At 42.9% G+C, this 25,197-nt stretch overlaps 1 protein-coding gene and 1 pseudogene across 2 annotated transcripts in view; both read right to left on the reverse strand.

Annotated features, from left to right (window-relative positions):
* LOC149449727 (complement factor H-like) overlaps positions 1-25,197 on the reverse strand; it is a 169,447-nt gene that overhangs the window by 142,275 nt on the left and 1,975 nt on the right. For both annotated transcript variants that reach the window (XM_089692804.1, XM_089692805.1), the window contains exons 3-4: positions 13,653-13,829; positions 864-1,040 (exon numbers count right to left, since the gene is read on the reverse strand). In XM_089692804.1, the coding sequence (XP_089548930.1) occupies positions 864-1,040; positions 13,653-13,829 (354 nt within the window). The remainder of the gene's footprint in view (positions 1-863; positions 1,041-13,652; positions 13,830-25,197) is intronic.
* LOC149449728 (uncharacterized) lies at positions 2,132-3,534 on the reverse strand (annotated as a pseudogene).

The following is a 25,197-nucleotide window of genomic DNA, read 5'->3' on the forward strand; positions in this document are numbered from 1 at the left end:
AATAAGTTTTCATTTCACATTTCATTCAAATGTAGATAATCTGTTATTTTGGACAAAATTTTATTTCTTTATTTTGGATTTGTTTAAATTTGTGACTATTGCAGTTTAGAAATTCTGATACATCTGAATCTCCCAATAATGAAAATTTTGTCTGAATTTTGTTTGGGAACAAAACGGCTCACACACGTCTAGTAGGGTCGGGGTCCTTCTCATGTGGCTTTGAGGACAACATTGAATATACACAAATCCTTTAGACTCCAGGCTTGGGGGGCGCCTTAAAGCTGCACACGGTGTTACAGAACAGTCCGATTTTCAGGGACAGTCTCAGCGACAGCATGCACAGAGGAACTGATTATTTTCTTGTACAATTATCTTGGCTTACATACAGCAGAAGCGCCCCAATCTGATTCATTTCATTTTACTCATTGTATTCAATTCAATGTAGATACGTTTTTTTCTGTTGGTTTTAGCAGCAACGTGTATTTTTCCATCAAGCAGTTATTGACACTTTGAAGAGAAGTCAGGGAAGTCTCCATGGGAAGATTGTAGATGATATCAGCATTAAGTGTGATGTATAATCACATCGCCCCCCCATGGGGTTCGCTGATATCGGTTCTGATTACAATGATAGATGGAGATTGAGTTGGACAGCATCCAGTATTCCCATGTTCACTATACAAAGTGTATCTAATATACAGGGCTATGTATGTAATAAGGCCGTACAGACAGGAATGAGGTGTAGAGGGCAATGCACCAATCAGGTTTTATGTTACATCAGTTTAGATGAGTCACACCAAAGAGAGGTGGCTGCTGATTGGTTGGTCTGGGTTCCTGTAGTCTGTATATTGAGGTTTACTACTCACCTATACATAGTGGAGGATTATCCCACCTAATGGAGGTTCCACTCTTCACACATTGTAGGGAGGGGTAGGGATTGTGATATCCAGCCACACAATTTACTGTCACTGTATCCCCAATATCATAAAATGTCTTCTCTGGAACCAACTTCGCCTCTGTCCAGTCTGACTTCCTACACAGAGCTGTAAAGAGATTAGAAGGAGGGGACAATGGGAAAAAGACCGTTTCTTTTCTTTTTTTTAATAAATAACGATTTTTATTTAACATTTTCATTATTAAAACAAAGTACAGGTGTGCAAAGACAAGGATAGGAAAACAGATGTACAAAAACTGGACAACTCAGCATAGGAAGAGGAATCTTAACCCTTCCCAGCAAAGATTGTACACGTGGAAAGGGCATCGCACCAATGATGTAAGTATTCCAAATTACCATTCTGAGAAAAGGCCATTATTCAGAAAGCCTAGCAAGAATCTACGCAGAAATACCTGTAGAAAACGGGTATATAGCTGACACATGTGATCGAACGTGTACGATGTGCTAAAAACAGTTTAGGATTCCCATAAGGCATTAATAGGTCAGAAAAAAAACCAAAGAAAAACAAAATTAAAGCTATACAACCAGACAAAACCACAGTAAAATTAAGATAATATATATATTGAAGAAGGAAAGAGAAAGAATAGAAGTCTGCGCCTCTCCCCGGTCCCCATCTCAAAAGAGGGCTGCTTGGTGGTGTGGTGTGTCCTCCTGACTTCTTGCATGGACGCTCCACAGCAGAGCTCCTCCGCCACTTCAGCCTCCACAGCAACTAGCAGGACACCGAAGCCCTACAATACAGGGTACAGTCCCCTGTTCCCTCCAGTCCGATGCCCCGGCACCGTAAATCACCCGCCCAGCCACAAAGGCTGATAGATTTTTCCCCTCCTGGGAATCCAGAATCCAAGATGGCGCTGGTGGCCTATTCTGCTCCTACAGAGGAACAGACCACATACATGCAGGTCCCCAGGCTCCTGGTGCCTCTCTATGATGGTGATCCAGGTGAGTCCTCTCCTCCCCTATCACCCACCTCACGCAGCCCTGCTAAATCGCGGCCTAGAATTGAGGAACCCACATTTTAATATATATATTGAAGAAGGAAAGAGAGAATAGAATAGAATAGAATAGAATAGAAGTCTGCACCTCTCCCCGGTCCCCATCTCAAATATTAATAACAGATGTTACCAGTCTGAGGAGAAACAAGAAAAGTAGGGAATTCAACAGCACAGGGGAACCAGTTCAGATAGGCTTCTGTTTTGGAGACTTGTGGGGAGAACTAGAAGGCCTGAGGCGTTTCCTAGGAGAGATCTTCATCCACACTGCTGGAGGAGAGGGTATTGGTGATAAAAAGTCCCATCCGGGGAGATCAGTTTGTGGAAGATCGAAGGCTTCACAAAGGGCAGGGAAATCCTCAGGTAATCTCAATACTGCAGATTTTCCATTACTCTTCGCCGTTAGACTAAAGGGAAAACCCCAATTGTAGATGATGTTATTCTCATGTAATAGAGACAACAGAGGTAGAAAAAGTCATCTTTTCTGGAGGGTCATCCAAGAGAGATCTGGTTAAAGTTGAATCGGGGTGCCTTCAAAGTTAATTATGCTTGTAGATCTAGCCTTTGTCATGATATCCTCCTTAAGAGTGTATGAATGGATGAGGCATATGATATCTCGAGGTCTGCATAGGGTACCCTTAGGACGGAGAACCCTGTAGGCCCTATCCATTTTTATGTGCTGGGTACAGGGTTCCCCAAGTAGGTTGTTAAACAACTGTTGAAGTACAGCTTTGAGGTCTTTCGCGTCTGCTGGTTCTGGAAGGCCTAGGACTCTAATGTTATTTCTGTGGCCCCTATTGTCTAGGTCTTCCAAATGTCTTTGCATATCACAAAGCAAAAAACGGTGATCAGTAAGATGGTCTTGGACTTTGTGAACATCAAGTTTAGTGGTTTGCAAGTCCTCCTCAACTCCACCCTCTCAGCCAGATGGTGAATATCCATCTGCAAGGCTTGTATTTCTGTGCGGCAAGTTTCTTTGATATCATGGAGTAACTGTCTAATATTGTCCTTTTGTGGGTATGGAGCTTAAATAGTCCTTCCAGGGTAATGGCCTTGAGAGCCAGGGGGTATAGAGGCAGAAGAAAGGTCCTTAACATAGGTTAGTTGCTGTGACCCTAGAGTACAGGGCCGATAGGTCAAGACAGAATTTTGTATTGGGGAAGTGTCCCAGGGCTCCTTGTGGACACTTGTGGCTGAGATGGAGAGAGCGGGGCCATGGCATGAGGGGGATTGCTGGACAAAACTCTATGTAGCAGGGGCAGAGAGTGTAAGGGGTCTGTACTTGCTGGATTCCCTGGATCTTGATGGCCTCTGAGGTTTAGGAGAATGGGTGAAGGGAGTAGCAGAGTCCACAGGGGAAGGATCCTGTGCCTCTGGATGGAGAGGGGAGAGAGGAGAGGAGACAGCAGATAAAGGAGCAGGGACCAGAGTGTTCAGTGATATGGGCAACTTGCTCACCCCACGGGAAGTGTCATCAAGGCAGGAGAGTGAAGGAGTAGAGGGCGTCTGATGCAGAATGGAAGTTGCGGAGGAGTCATCATGTTCCGGAGGCAGAGGTGGTGAGGTGCTGAGGGCCCGTCCAATGCTCATTCTCGCAGGTGGTGCTGCATAGTCTCAGCATTTAGACCCGGTGGGCGACCAGGAGTAATTAGAGAGGAGTGGGTCTGAGGTAAGTATACTTCCTCCAGCTGTACAATACTCGGCTCCTGAGATGAAAGAAGGAGCGGATTGTCGGGGTGGCCATTCGAGCAGGATGGCCGGGTACCCCGATTTAGTGTTGCGGGAAATCTTGAGCTTTCCTACCTGAAGTGTAGCAAATTCCTCAAAATAGTGAAAAAGAAGCAGGTTATGAGGAGACCTAATGTGTCACAGATCCATCCGGCACGGCTTCCGGGCAAGCTCCCTGTTTATTTTGTTTCAGCACATAATGTAAAAATGTGTAGCGTGCTCAGTAGGGATGAATGACCTGACAATGTATGTATCTGTAGGAGGATCAGTAGGGATGAATGACCCGACAATGTATGTATCTGTAATGTGATCAGTAGGGATGAATGACCTGACAATGTATGTATCTGTAGGGTGATCAGTAGGGATGAATGACCTGACAATGTATGTATCTGTAGGGTGATCAGTAGGGATGAATGACCTGACAATGTATGTATCTGTAGGAGGACCAGTAGGGATGAATGACCTGACAATGTATGTATCTGTAGGGTGATCAGTAGGGATGAATGACCCGACAATGTATGTATCTGTAATGTGATCAGTAGGGATGAATGACCTGACAATGTATGTATCTGTAGGGTGATCAGTAGGGATGAATGACCTGACAATGTATGTATCTGTAGGGTGATCAGTAGGGATGAATGACCTGACAATGTACGTATCTGTATGGTGATCAGTAGGGATGAATGACCTGACAATGTATGTATCTGTAGGGTGATCAGTAGGGATGAATGACCTGACAATGTATGTATCTGTAGGAGGATCAGTAGGGATGAATGACCTGACAATGTATGTATCTGTAGGGTGATCAGTAGGGATGAATGACCTGACAATGTATGTATCTGTAGGAGGATCAGTAGGGATGAATGACCTGACAATGTACGTATCTGTATGGTGATCAGTAGGGATGAATGACCTGACAATGTATGTATCTGTAGGAGGATCAGTAGGGATGAATGACCTGACAATGTACGTATCTGTAGGAGGATCAGTAGGGATGAATGACCTGACAATGTACGTATCTGTAGGGTGATCAGTAGGGATGAATGACCCGACAATGTACGTATCTGTAGGGTGATCAGTAGGGATGAATGACCCGACAATGTACGTATCTGTAGGGTGATCAGTAGGGATGAATGACCCGACAATGTACGTATCTGTAGGAGGATCAGTAGGGATGAATGACCCGACAATGTACGTATCTGTAGGAGGATCAGTAGGGATGAATGACCTGACAATGTACGTATCTGTAGGAGGATCAGTAGGGATGAATGACCTGACAATGTACGTATCTGTAGGGTGATCAGTAGGGATGAATGACCCGACAATGTACGTATCTGTAGGGTGATCAGTAGGGATGAATGACCCGACAATGTATGTATCTGTAGGAGGATCAGTAGGGATGAATGACCTGACAATGTACGTATCTGTAGGAGGATCAGTAGGGATGAATGACCCGACAATGTACGTATCTGTAGGGTGATCAGTAGGGATGAATGACCCGACAATGTACGTATCTGTAGGAGGATCAGTAGGGATGAATGACCTGACAATGTAAGTATCTGTAGGGTGATCAGTAGGGATGAATGACCTGACAATGCATGTATCTGTAGGGTGATCAGTAGGGATGAATGACCCGACAATGTACGTATCTGTAGGGTGATCAGTAGGGATGAATGACCCGACAATGTACGTATCTGTAGGAGGATCAGTAGGGATGAATGACCCGACAATGTACGTATCTGTAGGGTGATCAGTAGGGATGAATGACCCGACAATGTACGTATCTGTAGGGTGATCAGTAGGGATGAATGACCCGACAATGTACGTATCTGTAGGGTGATCAGTAGGGATGAATGACCCGACAATGTACGTATCTGTAGGGTGATCAGTAGGGATGAATGACCCGACAATGTACGTATCTGTAGGAGGATCAGTAGGGATGAATGACCCGACAATGTACGTATCTGTAGGAGGATCAGTAGTTATGAATGACCCGACAATGTACGTATCTGTAGGAGGATCAGTAGGGATGAATGACCCGACAATGTACGTATCTGTAGGGTGATCAGTAGGGATGAATGACCAGACAATGTACGTATCTGTAGGGTGATCAGTAGGGATGAATGACCCGACAATGTACGTATCTGTAGGAGGATCAGTAGGGATGAATGACCCGACAATGTACGTATCTGTAGGGTGATCAGTAGGGATGAATGACCCGACAATGTACGTATCTGTAGGGTGATCAGTAGGGATGAATGACCCGACAATGTACGTATCTGTAGGGTGATCAGTAGGGATGAATGACCCGACAATGTACGTATCTGTAGGGTGATCAGTAGGGATGAATGACCCGACAATGTACGTATCTGTAGGAGGATCAGTAGGGATGAATGACCCGACAATGTACGTATCTGTAGGAGGATCAGTAGTTATGAATGACCCGACAATGTACGTATCTGTAGGAGGATCAGTAGGGATGAATGACCCGACAATGTACGTATCTGTAGGGTGATCAGTAGGGATGAATGACCAGACAATGTACGTATCTGTAGGGTGATCAGTAGGGATGAATGACCCAACAATGTACGTATCTGTAGGAGGATCAGTAGGGATGAATGACCTGACAATGTACGTATCTGTAGGGTGATCAGTAGGGATGAATGACCCGACAATGTACATATCTGTAGGGTGATCAGTAGGGATGAATGACCTGACAATGTATGTATCTGTAGGGTGATCAGTAGGGATGAATGACCCGACAATGTATGTATCTGTAATGTGATCAGTAGGGATGAATGACCTGACAATGTATGTATCTGTAGGGTGATCAGTAGGGATGAATGACCTGACAATGTACGTATCTGTATGGTGATCAGTAGGGATGAATGACCTGACAATGTATGTATCTGTAGGGTGATCAGTAGGGATGAATGACCTGACAATGTATGTATCTGTAGGAGGATCAGTAGGGATGAATGACCTGACAATGTATGTATCTGTAGGGTGATCAGTAGGGATGAATGACCTGACAATGTATGTATCTGTAGGAGGATCAGTAGGGATGAATGACCTGACAATGTACGTATCTGTATGGTGATCAGTAGGGATGAATGACCTGACAATGTATGTATCTGTAGGAGGATCAGTAGGGATGAATGACCTGACAATGTACGTATCTGTAGGAGGATCAGTAGGGATGAATGACCTGACAATGTACGTATCTGTAGGGTGATCAGTAGGGATGAATGACCCGACAATCTACGTATCTGTAGGGTGATCAGTAGGGATGAATGACCCGACAATCTACGTATCTGTAGGGTGATCAGTAGGGATGAATGACCCGACAATGTACGTATCTGTAGGGTGATCAGTAGGGATGAATGACCCGACAATGTACGTATCTGTAGGAGGATCAGTAGGGATGAATGACCCGACAATGTACGTATCTGTAGGAGGATCAGTAGGGATGAATGACCTGACAATGTACGTATCTGTAGGAGGATCAGTAGGGATGAATGACCTGACAATGTACGTATCTGTAGGGTGATCAGTAGGGATGAATGACCCGACAATGTACGTATCTGTAGGGTGATCAGTAGGGATGAATGACCCGACAATGTATGTATCTGTAGGAGGATCAGTAGGGATGAATGACCTGACAATGTACGTATCTGTAGGAGGATCAGTAGGGATGAATGACCTGACAATGTACGTATCTGTAGGGTGATCAGTAGGGATGAATGACCTGACAATGTACGTATCTGTAGGAGGATCAGTAGGGATGAATGACCTGACAATGTATGTATCTGTAGGAGGATCAGTAGGGATGAATGACCTGACAATGTATGTATCTGTAGGGTGATCAGTAGGGATGAATGACCTGACAATGTATGTATCTGTAGGAGGATCAGTAGGGATGAATGACCTGACAATGTACGTATCTGTAGGGTGATCAGTAGGGATGAATGACCTGACAATGTACGTATCTGTAGGGTGATCAGTAGGGATGAATGACCTGACAATGTACGTATCTGTAGGGTGATCAGTAGGGATGAATGACCTGACAATGTACGTACCTGTAGGGTGATCAGTAGGGATGAATGACCTGACAATGTACGTATCTGTAGGAGGATCAGTAGGGATGAATGACCTGACAATGTATGTATCTGTAGGGTGATCAGTAGGGATGAATGACCTGACAATGTACGTATCTGTAGGAGGATCAGTAGGGATGAATGACCTGACAATGTACGTATCTGTAGGGTGATCAGTAGGGATGAATGACCTGACAATGTATGTATCTGTAGGGTGATCAGTAGGGATGAATGACCTGACAATGTATGTATCTGTAGGAGGATCAGTAGGGATGAATGACCTGACAATGTAAGTATCTGTAGGGTGATCAGTAGGGATGAATGACCTGACAATGTATGTATCTGTAGGGTGATCAGTAGGGATGAATGACCCGACAATGTACGTATCTGTAGGGTGATCAGTAGGGATGAATGACCCGACAATGTACGTATCTGTAGGGTGATCAGTAGGGATGAATGACCCGACAATGTACGTATCTGTAGGAGGATCAGTAGGGATGAATGACCTGACAATGTACGTATCTGTAGGGTGATCAGTAGGGATGAATGACCCGACAATGTACGTATCTGTAGGGTGATCAGTAGGGATGAATGACCCGACAATGTACGTATCTGTAGGGTGATCAGTAGGGATGAATGACCCGACAATGTACGTATCTGTAGGGTGATCAGTAGGGATGAATGACCCGACAATGTACGTATCTGTAGGAGGATCAGTAGGGATGAATGACCTGACAATGTATGTATCTGTAGGGTGATCAATAGGGATGAATGACCTGACAATGTACGTATCTGTAGGAGGATCAGTAGTTATGAATGACCCGACAATGTACGTATCTGTAGGAGGATCAGTAGGGATGAATGACCTGACAATGTACGTATCTGTAGGAGGATCAGTAGGGATGAATGACCTGACAATGTACGTATCTGTAGGGTGATCAGTAGGGATGAATGACCTGACAATGTACGTATCTGTAGGAGGATCAGTAGGGATGAATGACCTGACAATGTAAGTATCTGTAGGGTGATCAGTAGGGATGAATGACCTGACAATGTATGTATCTGTAGGGTGATCAGTAGGGATGAATGACCCGACAATGTACGTATCTGTAGGGTGATCAGTAGGGATGAATGACCCGACAATGTACGTATCTGTAGGAGGATCAGTAGGGATGAATGACCCGACAATGTACGTATCTGTAGGGTGATCAGTAGGGATGAATGACCCGACAATGTACGTATCTGTAGGGTGATCAGTAGGGATGAATGACCCGACAATGTACGTATCTGTAGGGTGATCAGTAGGGATGAATGACCCGACAATGTACGTATCTGTAGGGTGATCAGTAGGGATGAATGACCTGACAATGTACGTATCTGTAGGAGGATCAGTAGTTATGAATGACCCGACAATGTACGTATCTGTAGGAGGATCAGTAGGGATGAATGACCCGACAATGTACGTATCTGTAGGAGGATCAGTAGGGATGAATGACCCGACAATGTACGTATCTGTAGGGTGATCAGTAGGGATGAATGACCCGACAATGTACGTATCTGTAGGGTGATCAGTAGGGATGAATGACCCGACAATGTACGTATCTGTAGGAGGATCAGTAGGGATGAATGACCTGACAATGTACGTATCTGTAGGGTGATCAGTAGGGATGAATGACCCGACAATGTACGTATCTGTAGGGTGATCAGTAGGGATGAATGACCCGACAATGTACGTATCTGTAGGGTGATCAGTAGGGATGAATGACCCGACAATGTACGTATCTGTAGGGTGATCAGTAGGGATGAATGACCCGACAATGTACGTATCTGTAGGGTGATCAGTAGGGATGAATGACCCGACAATGTACGTATCTGTAGGAGGATCAGTAGGGATGAATGACCCGACAATGTACGTATCTGTAGGAGGATCAGTAGTTATGAATGACCCGACAATGTACGTATCTGTAGGAGGATCAGTAGGGATGAATGACCTGACAATGTATGTATCTGTAGGAGGATCAGTAGGGATGAATGACCTGACAATGTACGTATCTGTAGGGTGATCAGTAGGGATGAATGACCTGACAATGTACGTATCTGTAGGAGGATCAGTAGGGATGAATGACCTGACAATGTAAGTATCTGTAGGGTGATCAGTAGGGATGAATGACCTGACAATGTATGTATCTGTAGGGTGATCAGTAGGGATGAATGACCCGACAATGTATGTATCTGTAGGGTGATCAGTAGGGATGAATGACCCGACAATGTATGTATCTGTAGGGTGATCAGTAGGGATGAATGACCCGACAATGTACGTATCTGTAGGAGGATCAGTAGGGATGAATGACCCGACAATGTATGTATCTGTAGGAGGATCAGTAGGGATGAATGACCTGACAATGTACGTATCTGTAGGAGGATCAGTAGGGATGAATGACCTGACAATGTATGTATCTGTAGGAGGATCAGTAGGGATGAATGACCTGACAATGTATGTATCTGTAAGGGGATCAATAGGGATGAATGACCTGACAATGTATGTATCTGTAGAGTGATCAGTAGGGATGAATGACCTGACGATGTATGTATCTGTAGGAGGATCAGTAGGGATGAATGACCTGACAATGTATGTATCTGTAGGGTGATCAGTAGGGATGAATGACCCGACAATGTATGTATCTGTAGGGTGATCAGTAGGGATGAATGACCCGACAATGTATGTATCTGTAGGGTGATCAGTAGGGATGAATGACCCGACAATGTACGTATCTGTAGGAGGATCAGTAGGGATGAATGACCTGACAATGTATGTATCTGTAGGAGGATCAGTAGGGATGAATGACCTGACAATGTACGTATCTGTAGGAGGATCAGTAGGGATGAATGACCTGACAATGTATGTATCTGTAGGAGGATCAGTAGGGATGAATGACCTGACAATGTATGTATCTGTAAGGGGATCAATAGGGATGAATGACCTGACAATGTATGTATCTGTAGAGTGATCAGTAGGGATGAATGACCTGACGATGTATGTATCTGTAGGAGGATCAGTAGGGATGAATGACCTGACAATGTACGTATCTGTAGGGTGATCAGTAGGGATGAATGACCCGACAATGTATGTATCTGTAGGGTGATCAGTAGGGATGAATGACCTGACAATGTATGTATCTGTAGGAGGATCAGTAGGGATGAATGACCTGACAATGTATGTATCTGTAAGGGGATCAGTAGGGATGAATGACCTGACAATGTATGTATCTGTAAGGGGATCAGTAGGGATGAATGACCTGACAATGTATGTATCTGTAGGGTGATCAGTAGGGATGAATGACCTGACAATGTATGTATCTGTAAGGGGATCAGTAGGGATGAATGACCTGACAATGTATGTATCTGTAAGGGGATCAGTAGGGATGAATGACCTGACAATGTATGTATCTGTAGGAGGATCAGTAGGGATGAATGACCTGACAATGTATGTATCTGTAAGGGGATCAGTAGGGATGAATGACCTGACAATGTATGTATCTGTAGGGTGATCAGTAGGGATGAATGACCTGACAATGTATGTATCTGTAAGGGGATCAGTAGGGATGAATGACCTGACATTGCATGTATTAGAAGCTTTCCTTAACCTAATATCTAATATCTTCTTATTAACAGTACTAACATAAGTATGAATGAGTTGGATCTTAATAGAATAATTGAGTTATTATATTTATATTTGTTCTAGATTGGGAAAAGTAAGTAATTAGGCTTCATAGTCTGTGAATATACATATGAACATATATCTTGGGTTTTCTTTACATTCTACCCACACATGTGGTAGCAATTGGTCTATCCATCCTCCTCCATCTATGTAAGGGATTATGTTTCACTAACTAGAGAATTGTAAAAATATATTTCATACATGTTAGGTTTGTACTGTAATATTTCTTGATTGCGATATTTATAAATGAGATAACTCTTAAGATTACTTTTAGGAGAATATATATATATATATGTGTGTGTAATACTTCTAATTTACTCTGATTGATGGAATGTCTAGGCCTTCTTAGGTTACACTCAGACTTTAGGAGAAGTAGACGGGAGGTTTGTTATATATACACATCTGTTTCCAATTATCTTGGTGGGACTACAAGGAGAAGATCAGCCCATTTTTAGGAGATGGTGGGGGCTGGATTGCTCTTTTAAGAGCAGAACAAAGACTTTTTAAGCACACTTTGCTAGAAGCCTTGATGCGTTACACACTACACACATACACATATATACAATCTTATTATCAAGAACTATATTTTTTGGACATTATTTAAACATTTTGTATGCCAATATTTTATTTCTAATTTTATGCAACATTATTATTAAATCATCTTTTTGAGTTTATGCAAAAAGTGGAAGAACTTTCTATCTGAACATTTCTCATCAATACAAGTTAATAAAATATCGAGACAATACGATATTTTACAGCATGTATTTGTAGGAGGATCAGTAGGGATGAATGACCCGACAATGTATGTATCTGTAGGGTGACCAGTAGGGATGAATGACCCGACAATGTATGTATCTGTAGGAGGATCAGTAGGGATGAATGACATGACAATGTACGTATCTGTAGGGTGATCAGTAGGGATGAATGACCTGACAATGTATGTATCTGTAGGGTGATCAGTAGGGATGAATGACCCGACAATGTATGTATCTGTAGGAGGATCAGTAGGGATGAATGACCCGACAATGTACGTATCTGTAAGGTGATCAGTAGGGATGAATGACCCGACAATGTATGTATCTGTAGGAGGATCAGTAGGGATGAATGACCCGACAATGTATGTATCTGTAGGAGGATCAGTAGGGATGAATGACCCGACAATGTACGTATCTGTAGGGATGAATGACCCGACAATGTACGTATCTGTAGGGTGATCAGTAGGGATGAATGAGCTGACAATGTACGTATCTGTAGGGTGATCAGTAGGGACGAATGAGCTGACAATGTACGTATCTGTAGGGTGATCAGTAGGGATGAATGACCCGACAATGTACGTATCTGTAGGGTGTTCAGTAGGGATGAATGACCTGACAATGTACGTATCTGTAGGGTGATCAGTAGGGATGAATGACCTGACAATGTATGTATCTGTAGGAGGATCAGTAGGGATGAATGACCCGACAATGTATGTATCTGTAGGAGAATCAGTAGGGATGAATGACCTGACAATGTATGTATCTGTGGGGTGATCAGTAGGGATGAATGACCTGACAATGTATGTATCTGTAGGAGGATCAGTAGGGATGAATGACCTGACAATGTACGTATCTGTAGGGTGATCAGTAGGGATGAATGACCTGACAATGTACGTATCTGTAGGGTGATCAGTAGGGATGAATGACCTGACAATGTACGTATCTGTAGGGTGATCAGTAGGGATGAATGACCTGACAATGTACGTATCTGTAGGGTGATCAGTAGGGATGAATGACCTGACAATGTATGTATCTGTAGGGTGATCAGTAGGGATGAATGACCTGACAATGTACGTATCTGTAGGGTGATCAGTAGGGATGAATGACCTGACAATGTACGTATCTGTAGGGTGATCAGTAGGGATGAATGACCTGACAATGTATGTATCTGTAGGGTAATCAGTAGGGATGAATGACCTGACAATGTATGTATCTGTAGGGTGATCAGTAGGAATGAATATACAGGGCTATGTATGTAATAAGGCCATACAGACAGGAATGAGGTGTAGAGGGCAATGCACCAATCAGGTTTTATGTTACATCAGTTTAGATGAGTCACACCAAAGAGAGGTGATTGCTGATTGGTTGGTCTGGGTTCCTGTAGTCTGTATATTGAGGTTTACTACTCACCTGTACATTGTGGAGGATTATCCCACCCAATGGAGGTTCCACTCTTCACACATCGTACAGAGGGGTAGGGAGGGTGATATCCAGCCACACAATTTACTGTCACTGTATCCCCAATATCATAGAATGTCGTCTCTGGATCCATCTTCAGTATTGTAGAATAGGGCTTCCTACACAGAGCTGGAAAGAAATTAGAAGAATGGGACAATGGGAAAAAGACTGTTTATTTTCTTTTAGTACAAAATGTATGTATCTGTAGGAGGATCAGTAGGGATGAATGATGAATACCTTATGTATTATACATGGAGATCATATCCCCCCTTATGTATTATACATGGAGATCATATCCCCCCTTATGTATTATACATGGAGATCATATCCCCCTTATGTATTATACATGGTGATCATATCCCCCTTATGTATTATACATGGTGATCATATCCCCCCTTATGTATTATACATGGAGATCATACCCCCCTTATGTATTATACATTGAGATCATATCCCCCCTTATGTATTATACATTGAGATCATATCCCCCCTTATGTATTATACATGGAGATCATATCCCCCCTTATGTATTACACATGGAGATCATATCCCCCCTTATGTATTATACATGGAGATCATATCCCCCCCTTATGTATTATACATGGAGATCATATCCCCCTTATGTATTATACATGGAGATCATATCCCCCCTTATGTATTATACATGGAGATCATATCCCCCCCTTATGTATTATACGTGGAGATCATATCCCCCTCTTATGTATTATACATGGAGATCATATCCCCCCTTATGTATTATACATGGAGATCATATCCCCCCTTATGTATTATGCATGGTGATCATATCCCCCCACCCCTTATGTATTATACATGGAGATCATATCCCCCCTTATGTATTATACATGGAGATCATATCCCCCCCTTATGTATTATACATGGAGATCATATCCCCCCCTTATGTATTATACATGGAGATCATATCCCCCCTTATGTATTATACATGGAGATCATATCTCCCCTTATGTATTATACATGGAGATCATATCCCCCCTTATGTATTATACATGGAGATCATATCCCCCCTTATGTATTATACATGGAGATCATATCCCCCTTATGTATTATACATGGAGATCATATCCCCCTATGTATTATACATGGAGATCATATCCCCCCTTATGTATTACACATGGAGATCATATCCCCCCCTTATGTATTATACATGGAGATCATATCCCCCCTTATGTATTATACATGGAGATCATATCCCCCCTTATGTATTATACATGGAGATCATATCCCCCCTTATGTATTATACATGGAGATCATATCCCCCCTTATGTATTATACATGGAGATCATATCCCCCCTTATGTATTATACATGGAGATCATATCCCCCCTTATGTATTATACATGGTGATCATATCCCCCCTTATGTATTATACATGGAGATCATATCCCCCCTTATGTATTATACATGGAGATCATATCCCCCCCTTATGTATTATACATGGAGATCATATCCCCCCTTATGTACTATACATGGAGATCATATCCCCCCTTATGTATTATACATGGAGATCATATCCCCCTTATGTATTATACATGGATATCATGTCCCCCCTTATGTATTATACATGGTGATCATATCCCCCCTTATGTATTATACATGGAGATCATATCCCCCCTTATGTATTATACATGGTGATCATATCCCCCCTTATGTATTATACATGGAGATCATATCCCCCCTTATGTATTATACATGGAGATCATATCCCCCCCTTATGTATTATACATGGAGATCATATCCCCCCCTTATGTATTATACATGGAGATCATATCCCCCCTTAATCTCCTCTTCTCAGTAGAGAATAAATTGAGTTCCTCTAATCTTTCCTCATAGCTGATCTCCTCCATGCCTCTTATAAGTTTGGTTTCCCTTCTCTGTACTTTCTCCAGTTCCCCAATGTCCGTTTTGTGTTCTGGAACCGAAAACTGAACTGCATATTCCAGATGAGGTATTACTAATAATGTGTACCCGGGGGGTGATATCTCTTTCTCTGGAGTCTATACCTCTCTTAATACAAGAGAGGATTTTGCTCGCTTTAGAACCCGCAGCTTGGCATTGCTGCCATTATTAAGCTTGTGATCTACAGAACTCCCAGATCCTTCTCCACCATTGACCCCCCCCAGCTGTACCCCCCCTAGTATGTATGATGTATGCATATTGTTAGCCCCCAAGTGCATAACCTTACATTTATCAACATTAACCCTCATTGGCCCCATAGTCCCCCAATTACACAGAGCATTGAGGTCGGCTTGTAAGTTGGAGACATCCTTTAAGGACGTTATTCCACGGCACAGCTTGGTGTCATCTGCAAAGACTGAAATCCCTGACCCCATATAGTTTATAAATATATTAAAAAGTAAGAGTCCCAACACTGAACCTTGGGGTACACCACTAATAACACTGAACCTTGGGGTACCCCACTAATAACACTGAACCTTGGGGTACACCACTAATAACACTGAACCTTGGGGTACACCACTGACACCCCTAGACCATGCAGACTATGAATCATTAACCACTACTCTCTGAATACGATTTTTTAGCCAGTTTTCTATCTATTTACTTACAGATTTCTCCAAGTCCGTAAACTTTACCTTACACATTAGCCGTGTGTGGGGAACTGTGTCAAATGCTTTTGCAAAATCCATGTATACCACGTCCACCGCCACCCCTCTGTCCAAGTATACCATGTACACCACCACCCCTCTATTCACGTATACCACAGCCACCGCCACCCCTCTGTCCAAGTATACCATGTACACCACCACCCCTCTATTCATGTATACCACAGCCACCGCCACCCCTCTGTCCAAGTATACCATGTACACCACCCCCCCTCTATTCACGTATACCACAGCCACCGCCACCCCTCTGTCCAAGTATACCAAGTCCACTGCCACCCCTCTATCCAAGTATACCATGTCCACTGCCACCCCTCTGTCCAAGTATACCACATCCACTGCCACCTCTCTGTCCAAGTATACCACGTCCACAGCCACCCCTCTGTCCAAGTATACCATGTACTCCACCACCCCTCTATTCACATATATCACAGCCACCGCCACCCCTCTGTCAAAGTATACCATGTACACCACCACCCCTCTATCCAAATATACCAAGTCCACTGCCAACCCCCATGCTCAAGTATACCACATCCACCGCCACCCCTCTGTCCATGTATACCAAGTCCACTGCCACCCCTCTGTCCAAGAATACCATTTCCACAGCCACCCCTCTGTCCAAGTATACCACGTCCACCGCCACCCCTCTGTCCAAGGTTTTGCTCACCCCCTTATAAAATGAAATCAGATTTGTTTGACAACTTCTGTCTTTCATGAATCCATGCTGTCTGTTGCCTAAAATATTTGTTTCCAGCAAGAACTCCTCTCTGTGGTCTTTTATTAAACTCTCCAGTATCTTCCCAACTATAGAAGTTACACTAACAGGTCTATAATTACTTGGTAAAGATTTTGACCCCTTTTTAAATATTGACACCACAATGGCCTTATGCCAATCCAGTGGTACTATGCCAGTCATTGAAGAGTCCCTAAAACTTAGAAACAATGGCTGACAGAGTTCAATTCTTTAAGGCCCCGTGGGTGTATGCCATTCGGTCCAGGGGCTTTATTCACCTTTATTCTGTCTAAATATTTCTGGATCATATCAATTGTGAGCCAATGCGGATCATCTGGAGCTGTGTCAGTACCACGCCCATTATGGACAAGAGCCCCCCCATGCTCCTTTGTATACACAGAGCTGAAGAAGGTGTTTAATAGATTTACCTTCCCTTTGTCCCCATATGTGTTTGCTGTTTACAGCAAACAATAAATGAAATCGTGTTATGGTCACTGCTATCCAGATGTTCTTTTATATGGACATTCGTAATAAGCTCTGCATTATTAGGTCCAGCAGAGCATCATTTCTAGTTGGGGCCTCTATGAACTGTACCATAAAATTGTCATGTAGTACGTTTAGAAATGTTTGCCCTTTAACTGTTCCTGCAGTACCATTACTCCAGTCAATTTCTGGGTAGTTATTATGACTGTCCCAGCCCTTGCAGCCCTTTCCATCTGTGCGAGGAGCTGAGTCTCTACCTCTTCATTTACACTGGGAGGCCTATAACAAACTTCAATGATGACCTTTGTAGTACCACCCCCCCATGTGCAGTTCCACCCATAATACTTCAGTCTCATCACACTCTCCATCAACTAGGTCCTCTTTCACACTCACTCTGAGATCACTTCTCACATAGAGACAGACACCACCACCTTTCCTATTTCCCCGTCTCTCCAAAAGAGAACCTAGCCAGGAATATGAATGGCCCAGTCATGTGAAGAATGAAGCCAAGATTCAGCAATACCAATTCATTCATAGTTCTCTTTATGTACCAAACCTTCCAACTCACCTATTTTGCTTGGCAGACTTCTGGAATTGGTGAATAAACATTTTAATCCATTGACACCTTGTTCACAAGTATTTTGCATATTTTGTCTTTTCATACAAATGGTACCAATTCCACTGGTTGTTTGTAAAATGGGAACCTTCTTATAACAATCTAATGCTCCCTCCCCCCTCGATCCTAGTTTATATACTCCTCCAGCCTTCCCATAAACCTCTTACTTGGCAGGATTACTAGAGGTTCCATCTAGAAGACATTAAGGTCCCAGCTGAAGATTTACTGGGGATCTCGTATTCTCAGAGTTTGGTCCTGGAGTTGTTGGGGTCTGGAGAAGGTCACTGGAGAGCACCAGGAAGAAGTTGGGGAAAAGGTATCCAGCTGTCCTATGATGGTGTACCTGTATTTCCCTCACTGAGGAGTGCCCGAAAGAGGCAACCAATGATCCTGAGGTCATGTGAGTAGATAACCTCGGTCCTGAAGGTTAGTGACTGTGTGCAGCTTTGGTCTCTTGGAAAAGTCCTACTCATCTCTCAGCATTAGAGATTCTGTGCAGCTCAGCAAGATAGAGAAGGAGTCCTCAAAGAGTTCACTTGATCAGTTTGGGGTATCCCATGCTCCCTTCACCCCATCCAAGTTACAATAAAACCCTAAAAACCTCCCCCAGACTGTACAGCTGTGCCAGTGCAAGAACGAGGAAAATACTTTGCGCCTGGCTGTGTTTACACCAGCGGCTCCTGAGGGGGTGCGCTACAGATATATCAATCAGTGGTATCAGCTTCCCCAGCTATACTCTGTAAACTAAAAAGCTCACCTCAGTATGCTATGATGAGTACAGTGAGTGGACACCACCACCCTGGGATTGGAAGTGTGTTACTGGCAGGATCACCAGATGACAATAAACTAGGAAACCTCAGCAGTCACCACATCTAAGGATCAATCAGCTGCAATATATGACATTTGTGCTCTTGGTTGTAGATATGTTGGCTTCCAATAACGGTTATTATTTGGATTCTTATACTGTACCGCGCTCCAATATTATCAACCTTTTGTGATTAACCTTTTTTGGTTGTGTGAATTTCTTAATATACCACCTATAATCCAATCATTACTTACTTCTATGGTGCTTAAATATACAATTAACAAAAATTAATTTATAAATATGAATTAAAAAATTATATGTGATTATAACAAATATTAATAAAAAATTAATGAAAAATTGGAATGTCAATACTATGTGAATAAAGTAATAAAAAATTAATAAAACATAAAAAAAAAAAAAAAAAAAGGGAATGTCAATTATTTTCTTTAAATTTGAGATGGTGTTGTTATTCAATTTAGTTAATGTGATAAGTCTGTGTTGGCAGCTTGAACCTCTCCCTTGTCTCCTCTCCTCTCTCCTCAGCTCAGCTTTCTCAATTGTGCTTTCTTCACTGGCTGCTTTGTTTATTCCTCCATATACGGAACATGCAGAGAAGGGAAAAGAAACATAGTGTCTTATCCGGGATATAAGTGATTTATTGCTCTTTGATCTCCCACTCACATTGTGTAAATGTAAATAACGCTTTGCATACAATGTATCAAGATCGTACTTCAGACAGCCTGGCTGATGTGTTTGCTTGCAGTAAATATACTCGCCATTCCTCTGTGGATGCGTGATAACGTCACCGCCCCTCCCCTACGCGTTACGCTACAGGGACTCGTAGCTTCCTCTGGGGGATGTGGATTTTCACAAAATCTACGAGTCCCTGTAGCGTAACGCGTAGGGGAGGGGCGGTGACGTTATCACGCATCCACAGAGGAACGGCGAGTATATTTACTGCAAGCAAACACATCAGCCAGGCTGTCTGAAGTACGATCTTGATACATTGTATGCAAAGCGTTATTTACATTTACACAATGTGAGTGGGAGATCAAAGAGCAATAAATCACTTATATCCTGGATAAGACACTATGTTTCTTTTCCCTTCTCTGCATGTTCCGTATATGGAGGAATAAACAAAGCAGCCAGTGAAGAAAGCACAATTGAGAAAGCTGAGCTGAGGAGAGAGGAGAGGAGACAAGGGAGAGGTTCAAGCTGCCAACACAGACTTATCACATTAACTAAATTGAATAACAACACCATCTCAAATTTAAAGAAAATAATTGACATTCCCTTTTTTTTTTTTTTTTTATGTTTTATTAATTTTTTATTACTTTATTCACATAGTATTGACATTCCAATTTTTCATTAATTTTTTATTAATATTTGTTATAATCACATATAATTTTTTAATTCATATTTATAAATTAATTTATGTTAATTGTATATTTAAGCACCATAGAAGTAAGTAATGATTGGATTATAGGTGGTATATTAAGAAATTCACACAACCAAAAAAGGTTAATCACAAAAGGTTGATAATATTGGAGCGCGGTACAGTATAAGAATTCATAGTTTAATTTCATACACCTAGAGAGGGTGTAATTAGTGCCTGGCGATCCAATATTTAATAAATATTCACTTAAGCACACAATTAACACTAATAATAGAGTAAGTTAACTCCTGGTGGCTCACAAATAACTATTCTATTAAGGTTATTATTTGGATTCGCTCATATTTCCTAATTGTCCCGGCATGCCCAGAACAAGGATGACTTCCTATACACGGTGTCAGAGCAATGGGCTATTAGGACAATGGGACCAAGACCATCACAAGCCTCACGGTCAAGTTTTCCTTCAGTTCCTCCAACCTTGTAGAGAGTTAACCACCTTCTGATCCCTCACTGTAAATATACTGCGAGTGGGCGGCAGGTACAGGTACAGTCATGTACATGACCGGTCTCCTTCCAGGTTTGGGGCACGCATGCACACACCCCCTGCCTACCCGTGCTGTGATTGGACACTGCATGAGTTTGGCAGCAGATTTCAGCCAATGATTGTGGCTAAAATTTGCTGATCGGCTGTGTCCAATCACACACAGAGTTCTGTGTTTACAGTGCATCCAGAAAGTATTCACAGCGCTTAACTTTTGCCACATTTTGTTGGTTACAGCCTTATTCCAAAATGGATTCAATTCATTTTTTCCTCCACATTCTACAAACAATACCCCATAATGACAATGTGAAAGAAGTTTGTTTTGGAAACTTTGCAAATTATTAAAAGTAATAAACAAAAAAAAACCATGTGTACATAAGTATTCCCAGCCTTTGCTCAATACTTTTTTTGAAGCATCTTTAGGTGCAATTACAGCCTCGAGTCATTTGGAGTATGATGCTACAAGCTTGGCACACCTATTTCTGGGCAAATTCTCCCATTCTTCTTTGCAGTACCTCTCAAGTTCCATCAGGTTGAATGGGGAGGTGCACTGCCATTTTCAGATCTCTCCAGAGATCTTCAAGTCTGGGCTCTAGCTGGGCCACTCCAGGATATTCCCAGAGTTGGCCCATAGCCACTTCTTTGTTATGTTGGTTGTGTGCTTAGTTTCGTTGTCTGTGGAAAGATGAACCGTCGCCCTAGTCTAAGGTCCAGAGCGCTCTGGAACAGGTTTTCATCAAAGATGTCTCTGTACATTACTGCATTCATCTTTCCTTTGATCCTGACTAGTCTCCCAGTTCATGCTGCTGAAAAATATCCCCACAGCATGATGCTGCCACCACCATGCTTCACTGTAGGGTTGGTACTGGCCAGGTGGTGAGCGGTGCCTGGTTTCCTCCAGAGATGACGCTTGGCATTCAATCTTTGTTTCATCAGACCAGAGAGTTTTGTTTCTCATGGTCTGAGAGTCCCTCAGGTGCCTTTTGGCAAACTCCAGGTGGGCTGCCATTTGCCTTTGCTGAGGAGTTGCTTCTGTCTGGTCACTCTACCATACAGGCCTGATTGGTGGAGTGCTGCAGAGATGGTTGTTCTTCTGGAAGGTTCTCCTCTCTCCACAAAGAGAGCTGGAGCTCTTTCAGAGTGACCATCGGGTGCTTGGTGTCAAGGTCCTACCTTTTCCCTGAGGTTATGTTACTCCATGTGCTGGCATCCATCTTGGATTCTGCTGTGCATGGTGGGAATCCTTTTATGCCTTCAGGTCTCTGTGGTCCATCCCCCAGAGGGGTGTGGCTGATGACATATAAGCCTGTGGCCCGCACATGCTCTTTGCACTTGTGTCTTGTGTCTTTGTGTTGCTATTACTCTGTTCTGACTCTCGTGACTCTCCTGGTATCTGATTCTGCTTGTGACTCGACTATTCTTTGTATTCTCCTTTGATCTGACCCTCTGTTGCTGAACCCGGCTCGTGACCTGTGATTCTCGTCTGCTGTCCTGTACTGTTTTGTCCTGTTGTTGTTGACCCGGCTTGTCTGACTACTCTTTTGTCTCTTCCACCAGCTACACACCATTGGCGGCGGCCATTACCGCAGCTGAGGTGTCTCGGGGGCCGCGACCTGGTTCCTGGCTGCGTCAAGTCCATCCCCACCATCAGGGGCCCTCGTGAAGGGCAGCCTGGGACTTAGACTCCGCGCCCTGAGGGACTTCGGTCTGTGGGTGGTGGTTGTCGTCAGCCAGTGCGTTACATTGTTAGGCCTGCCTGTCCGTTCCTCGGCCCCTGCCCTGACATTTGGTTACCTCCCTGGCTAAGGCCCATCTCCCTCGATCGCTCATTTTGGCCGGTCAGCCCGCTCTAGGAAGATTCCTGGTGGTTCCAAACTTCTTCCATTTATGGATGATGGAGGCCACTGTGCTCATTGGGACCTTCAATGCTGCAGAAATGTTTCTGTACCCTTCCCCAGATCTGTGCCTTGATACAGTCCTGTCTCGGAGGTCTACAGACAATTCCTTGGACTTCTTGGCTTGGTTTGTGGTCTGGCATACACATGTATCTGTGGGACCTTCTATAGACAGGTTTATGCCTTTCATAATCATGTCCAATCAACTGAATTTCCCCCAGGTGGACTCCAATCAAGTTGTGGAAACATCTCAAGGATGATCCGTGGGAATAGGATGCACCACAGCTCAATTTTGAGTGTCACGGCAAAGGCGGTGAATGCTTATGTACATGTGTGGGGTTTTTTCGTTTATTATTTTTAATAAATTGAAAAGATTTCAAAATGAACTTCTTTCATGTCATTATGGGGTATTGTTTGTAGAATGTTGAGGAAAAAAATGAATTGAATCCACTTTGGAATAAGGCAATAACATAACCAAATGTGGGAAAAGTTAAGCGCTGGGAATACTTTGTGGATGCAGTGTACTTGAGGTGATTGTAGCTGTATTAGTGCATTTGCGGCAGAAACAATTGAGTACAGTACTCATTTGGATGAAGTGTACAAACACATTGGGCTCTGTGTACAGTTAACAGCGATCAGGGAGAAAAAACAGCCAGATCAGAAAGTAAAAGTAGCACACATTGCACATACAGGTAGCCCCTTGATCGCCCTTAGATCTTAACCCCTTCCCAGCCAGTGTCATTAGTACAGTGTCAGTGTACAGTATTATCACTGCTCACTGTATTAGTATCACTTAATGACCCTCCCAGCCAGTGTTTGTTAGTGCCAGATTGCCCACCACCCTATCACAGGCACTCTGTAAGTCGCTGCTCACCCCCATTACAGTACAGCGTCTATAACTAAGTAAATTCCAGTATATACAGTATATCATAGTTTGTAGACTCTATAACTTTCACACAAACCAATTAATATACAATTATTGGGATTTTTTTAACAAAAGACATGTAGCAGAATACTTTTCGACAATACTTTATGAAGAAATGTGATATTGTTATGTATCATCACATCTCCACATTGCTAGTCCCAACAGTGCCTTCGCAGACAAATGCAGGGTCCATATCTCTGCATTGGGCATCAGGATGCTGAGGGACAGTCTACTACCGAAACATTGGGGAGCAGAGGATCATGAACAGCGCTGTAAAAAGTTTTTGCCCACTTCCTGATTTTTTTTTTTTTGCATATTTGTCACACTTAAATGATTCAGATCATCAAACACATTTTAATATTACACATAGATATCCCGAGTAAATAATGACGTTTTTAAATGGTACTTTCATTTATTAAGGAAAAAAAGCTCTCCAAACCTGTTTGGCCTTTGTGAAGACGTAATTGTTCCCCCCTAACAATGATGAATGATCTATGGTGAACCACATGTTTTGGAAAGCTGAGTTAAATTTCACTTGCGACACCCAGGCCTGATTACTGCCAGATCTGTTGAATCAAGAAATCACTTAAAACAGAAGCCGCCTGACAAAGTGAAGCACGCTAAAAGATCTCAATAAGCAACACATCATTCTGAGATCTAGAGAAATTCAAGAACAGATGAGACACAAAGTAATTGACATGTATCAGTCTGGAAAGGGTTACAAAGCAATTTCTAAAACTTTGGGGCTCCGGTGCATAACGGTGAGAGCCATTATTCACAAATGGAGAAAACTTGGAATAGTTGTGAACCTTCCCAGGAGTGGCCGGCCTACCAAAATTACTCCAAGAACACAATGATGACTCATCCAGGAGGTCATAAAAGGCAAGGCTCATTTTCCTCAGGTAAGGTCGGAGTTCATGAATCAACAATAAGAAAAAGACCGGGCAAAAATAGTCTTAATGGGAGAGTTCCAAGGCCAAAGCCGCTGCTGGCCGAAAAGAACACAAAGGCCAAAAATTAGCCAAAAAAATCTTGATTACCCCGAGACTTTTGAGCAAATGTTCTGTAGGCTGATTAGACAAAAGTTTAACTTTATGGAAGGTGTGCGTCCCATTACTTCTGGGGTAAAAGCGTTTCATAAGAACATCATACCAGCAGTCACACATGGTGGTGGTAGTGTGATCACAATTGATGGAACCATGAATTCGGCCATCAGTTCGTGACCTCAAGCTCAAGCACATTTGGGTCATGCAGAAGGACAATGATCCAAAACACACCAGTAAGTTCACCTCTGAATGGCTCAAAAAAACCCAAAATTAAGGTCTTGGAATGGATTAGTCAAAGACTGAAATCCACTTGAGATGCTGTGGCGTGACCTTAAACAGGCCGTTCATGCTGGAAAACCCTCCAATGTGGCTGAATTAAAACAATTCTGCACAAAAAATTCTTC

This window comes from Staurois parvus, unplaced genomic scaffold (genome assembly GCF_062004578.1).
Source record: "Staurois parvus isolate SC_StPar_1 unplaced genomic scaffold, SC_StPar_1.0 ptg000605l, whole genome shotgun sequence".
Classification (NCBI taxonomy): domain Eukaryota; kingdom Metazoa; phylum Chordata; class Amphibia; order Anura; family Ranidae; genus Staurois; species Staurois parvus.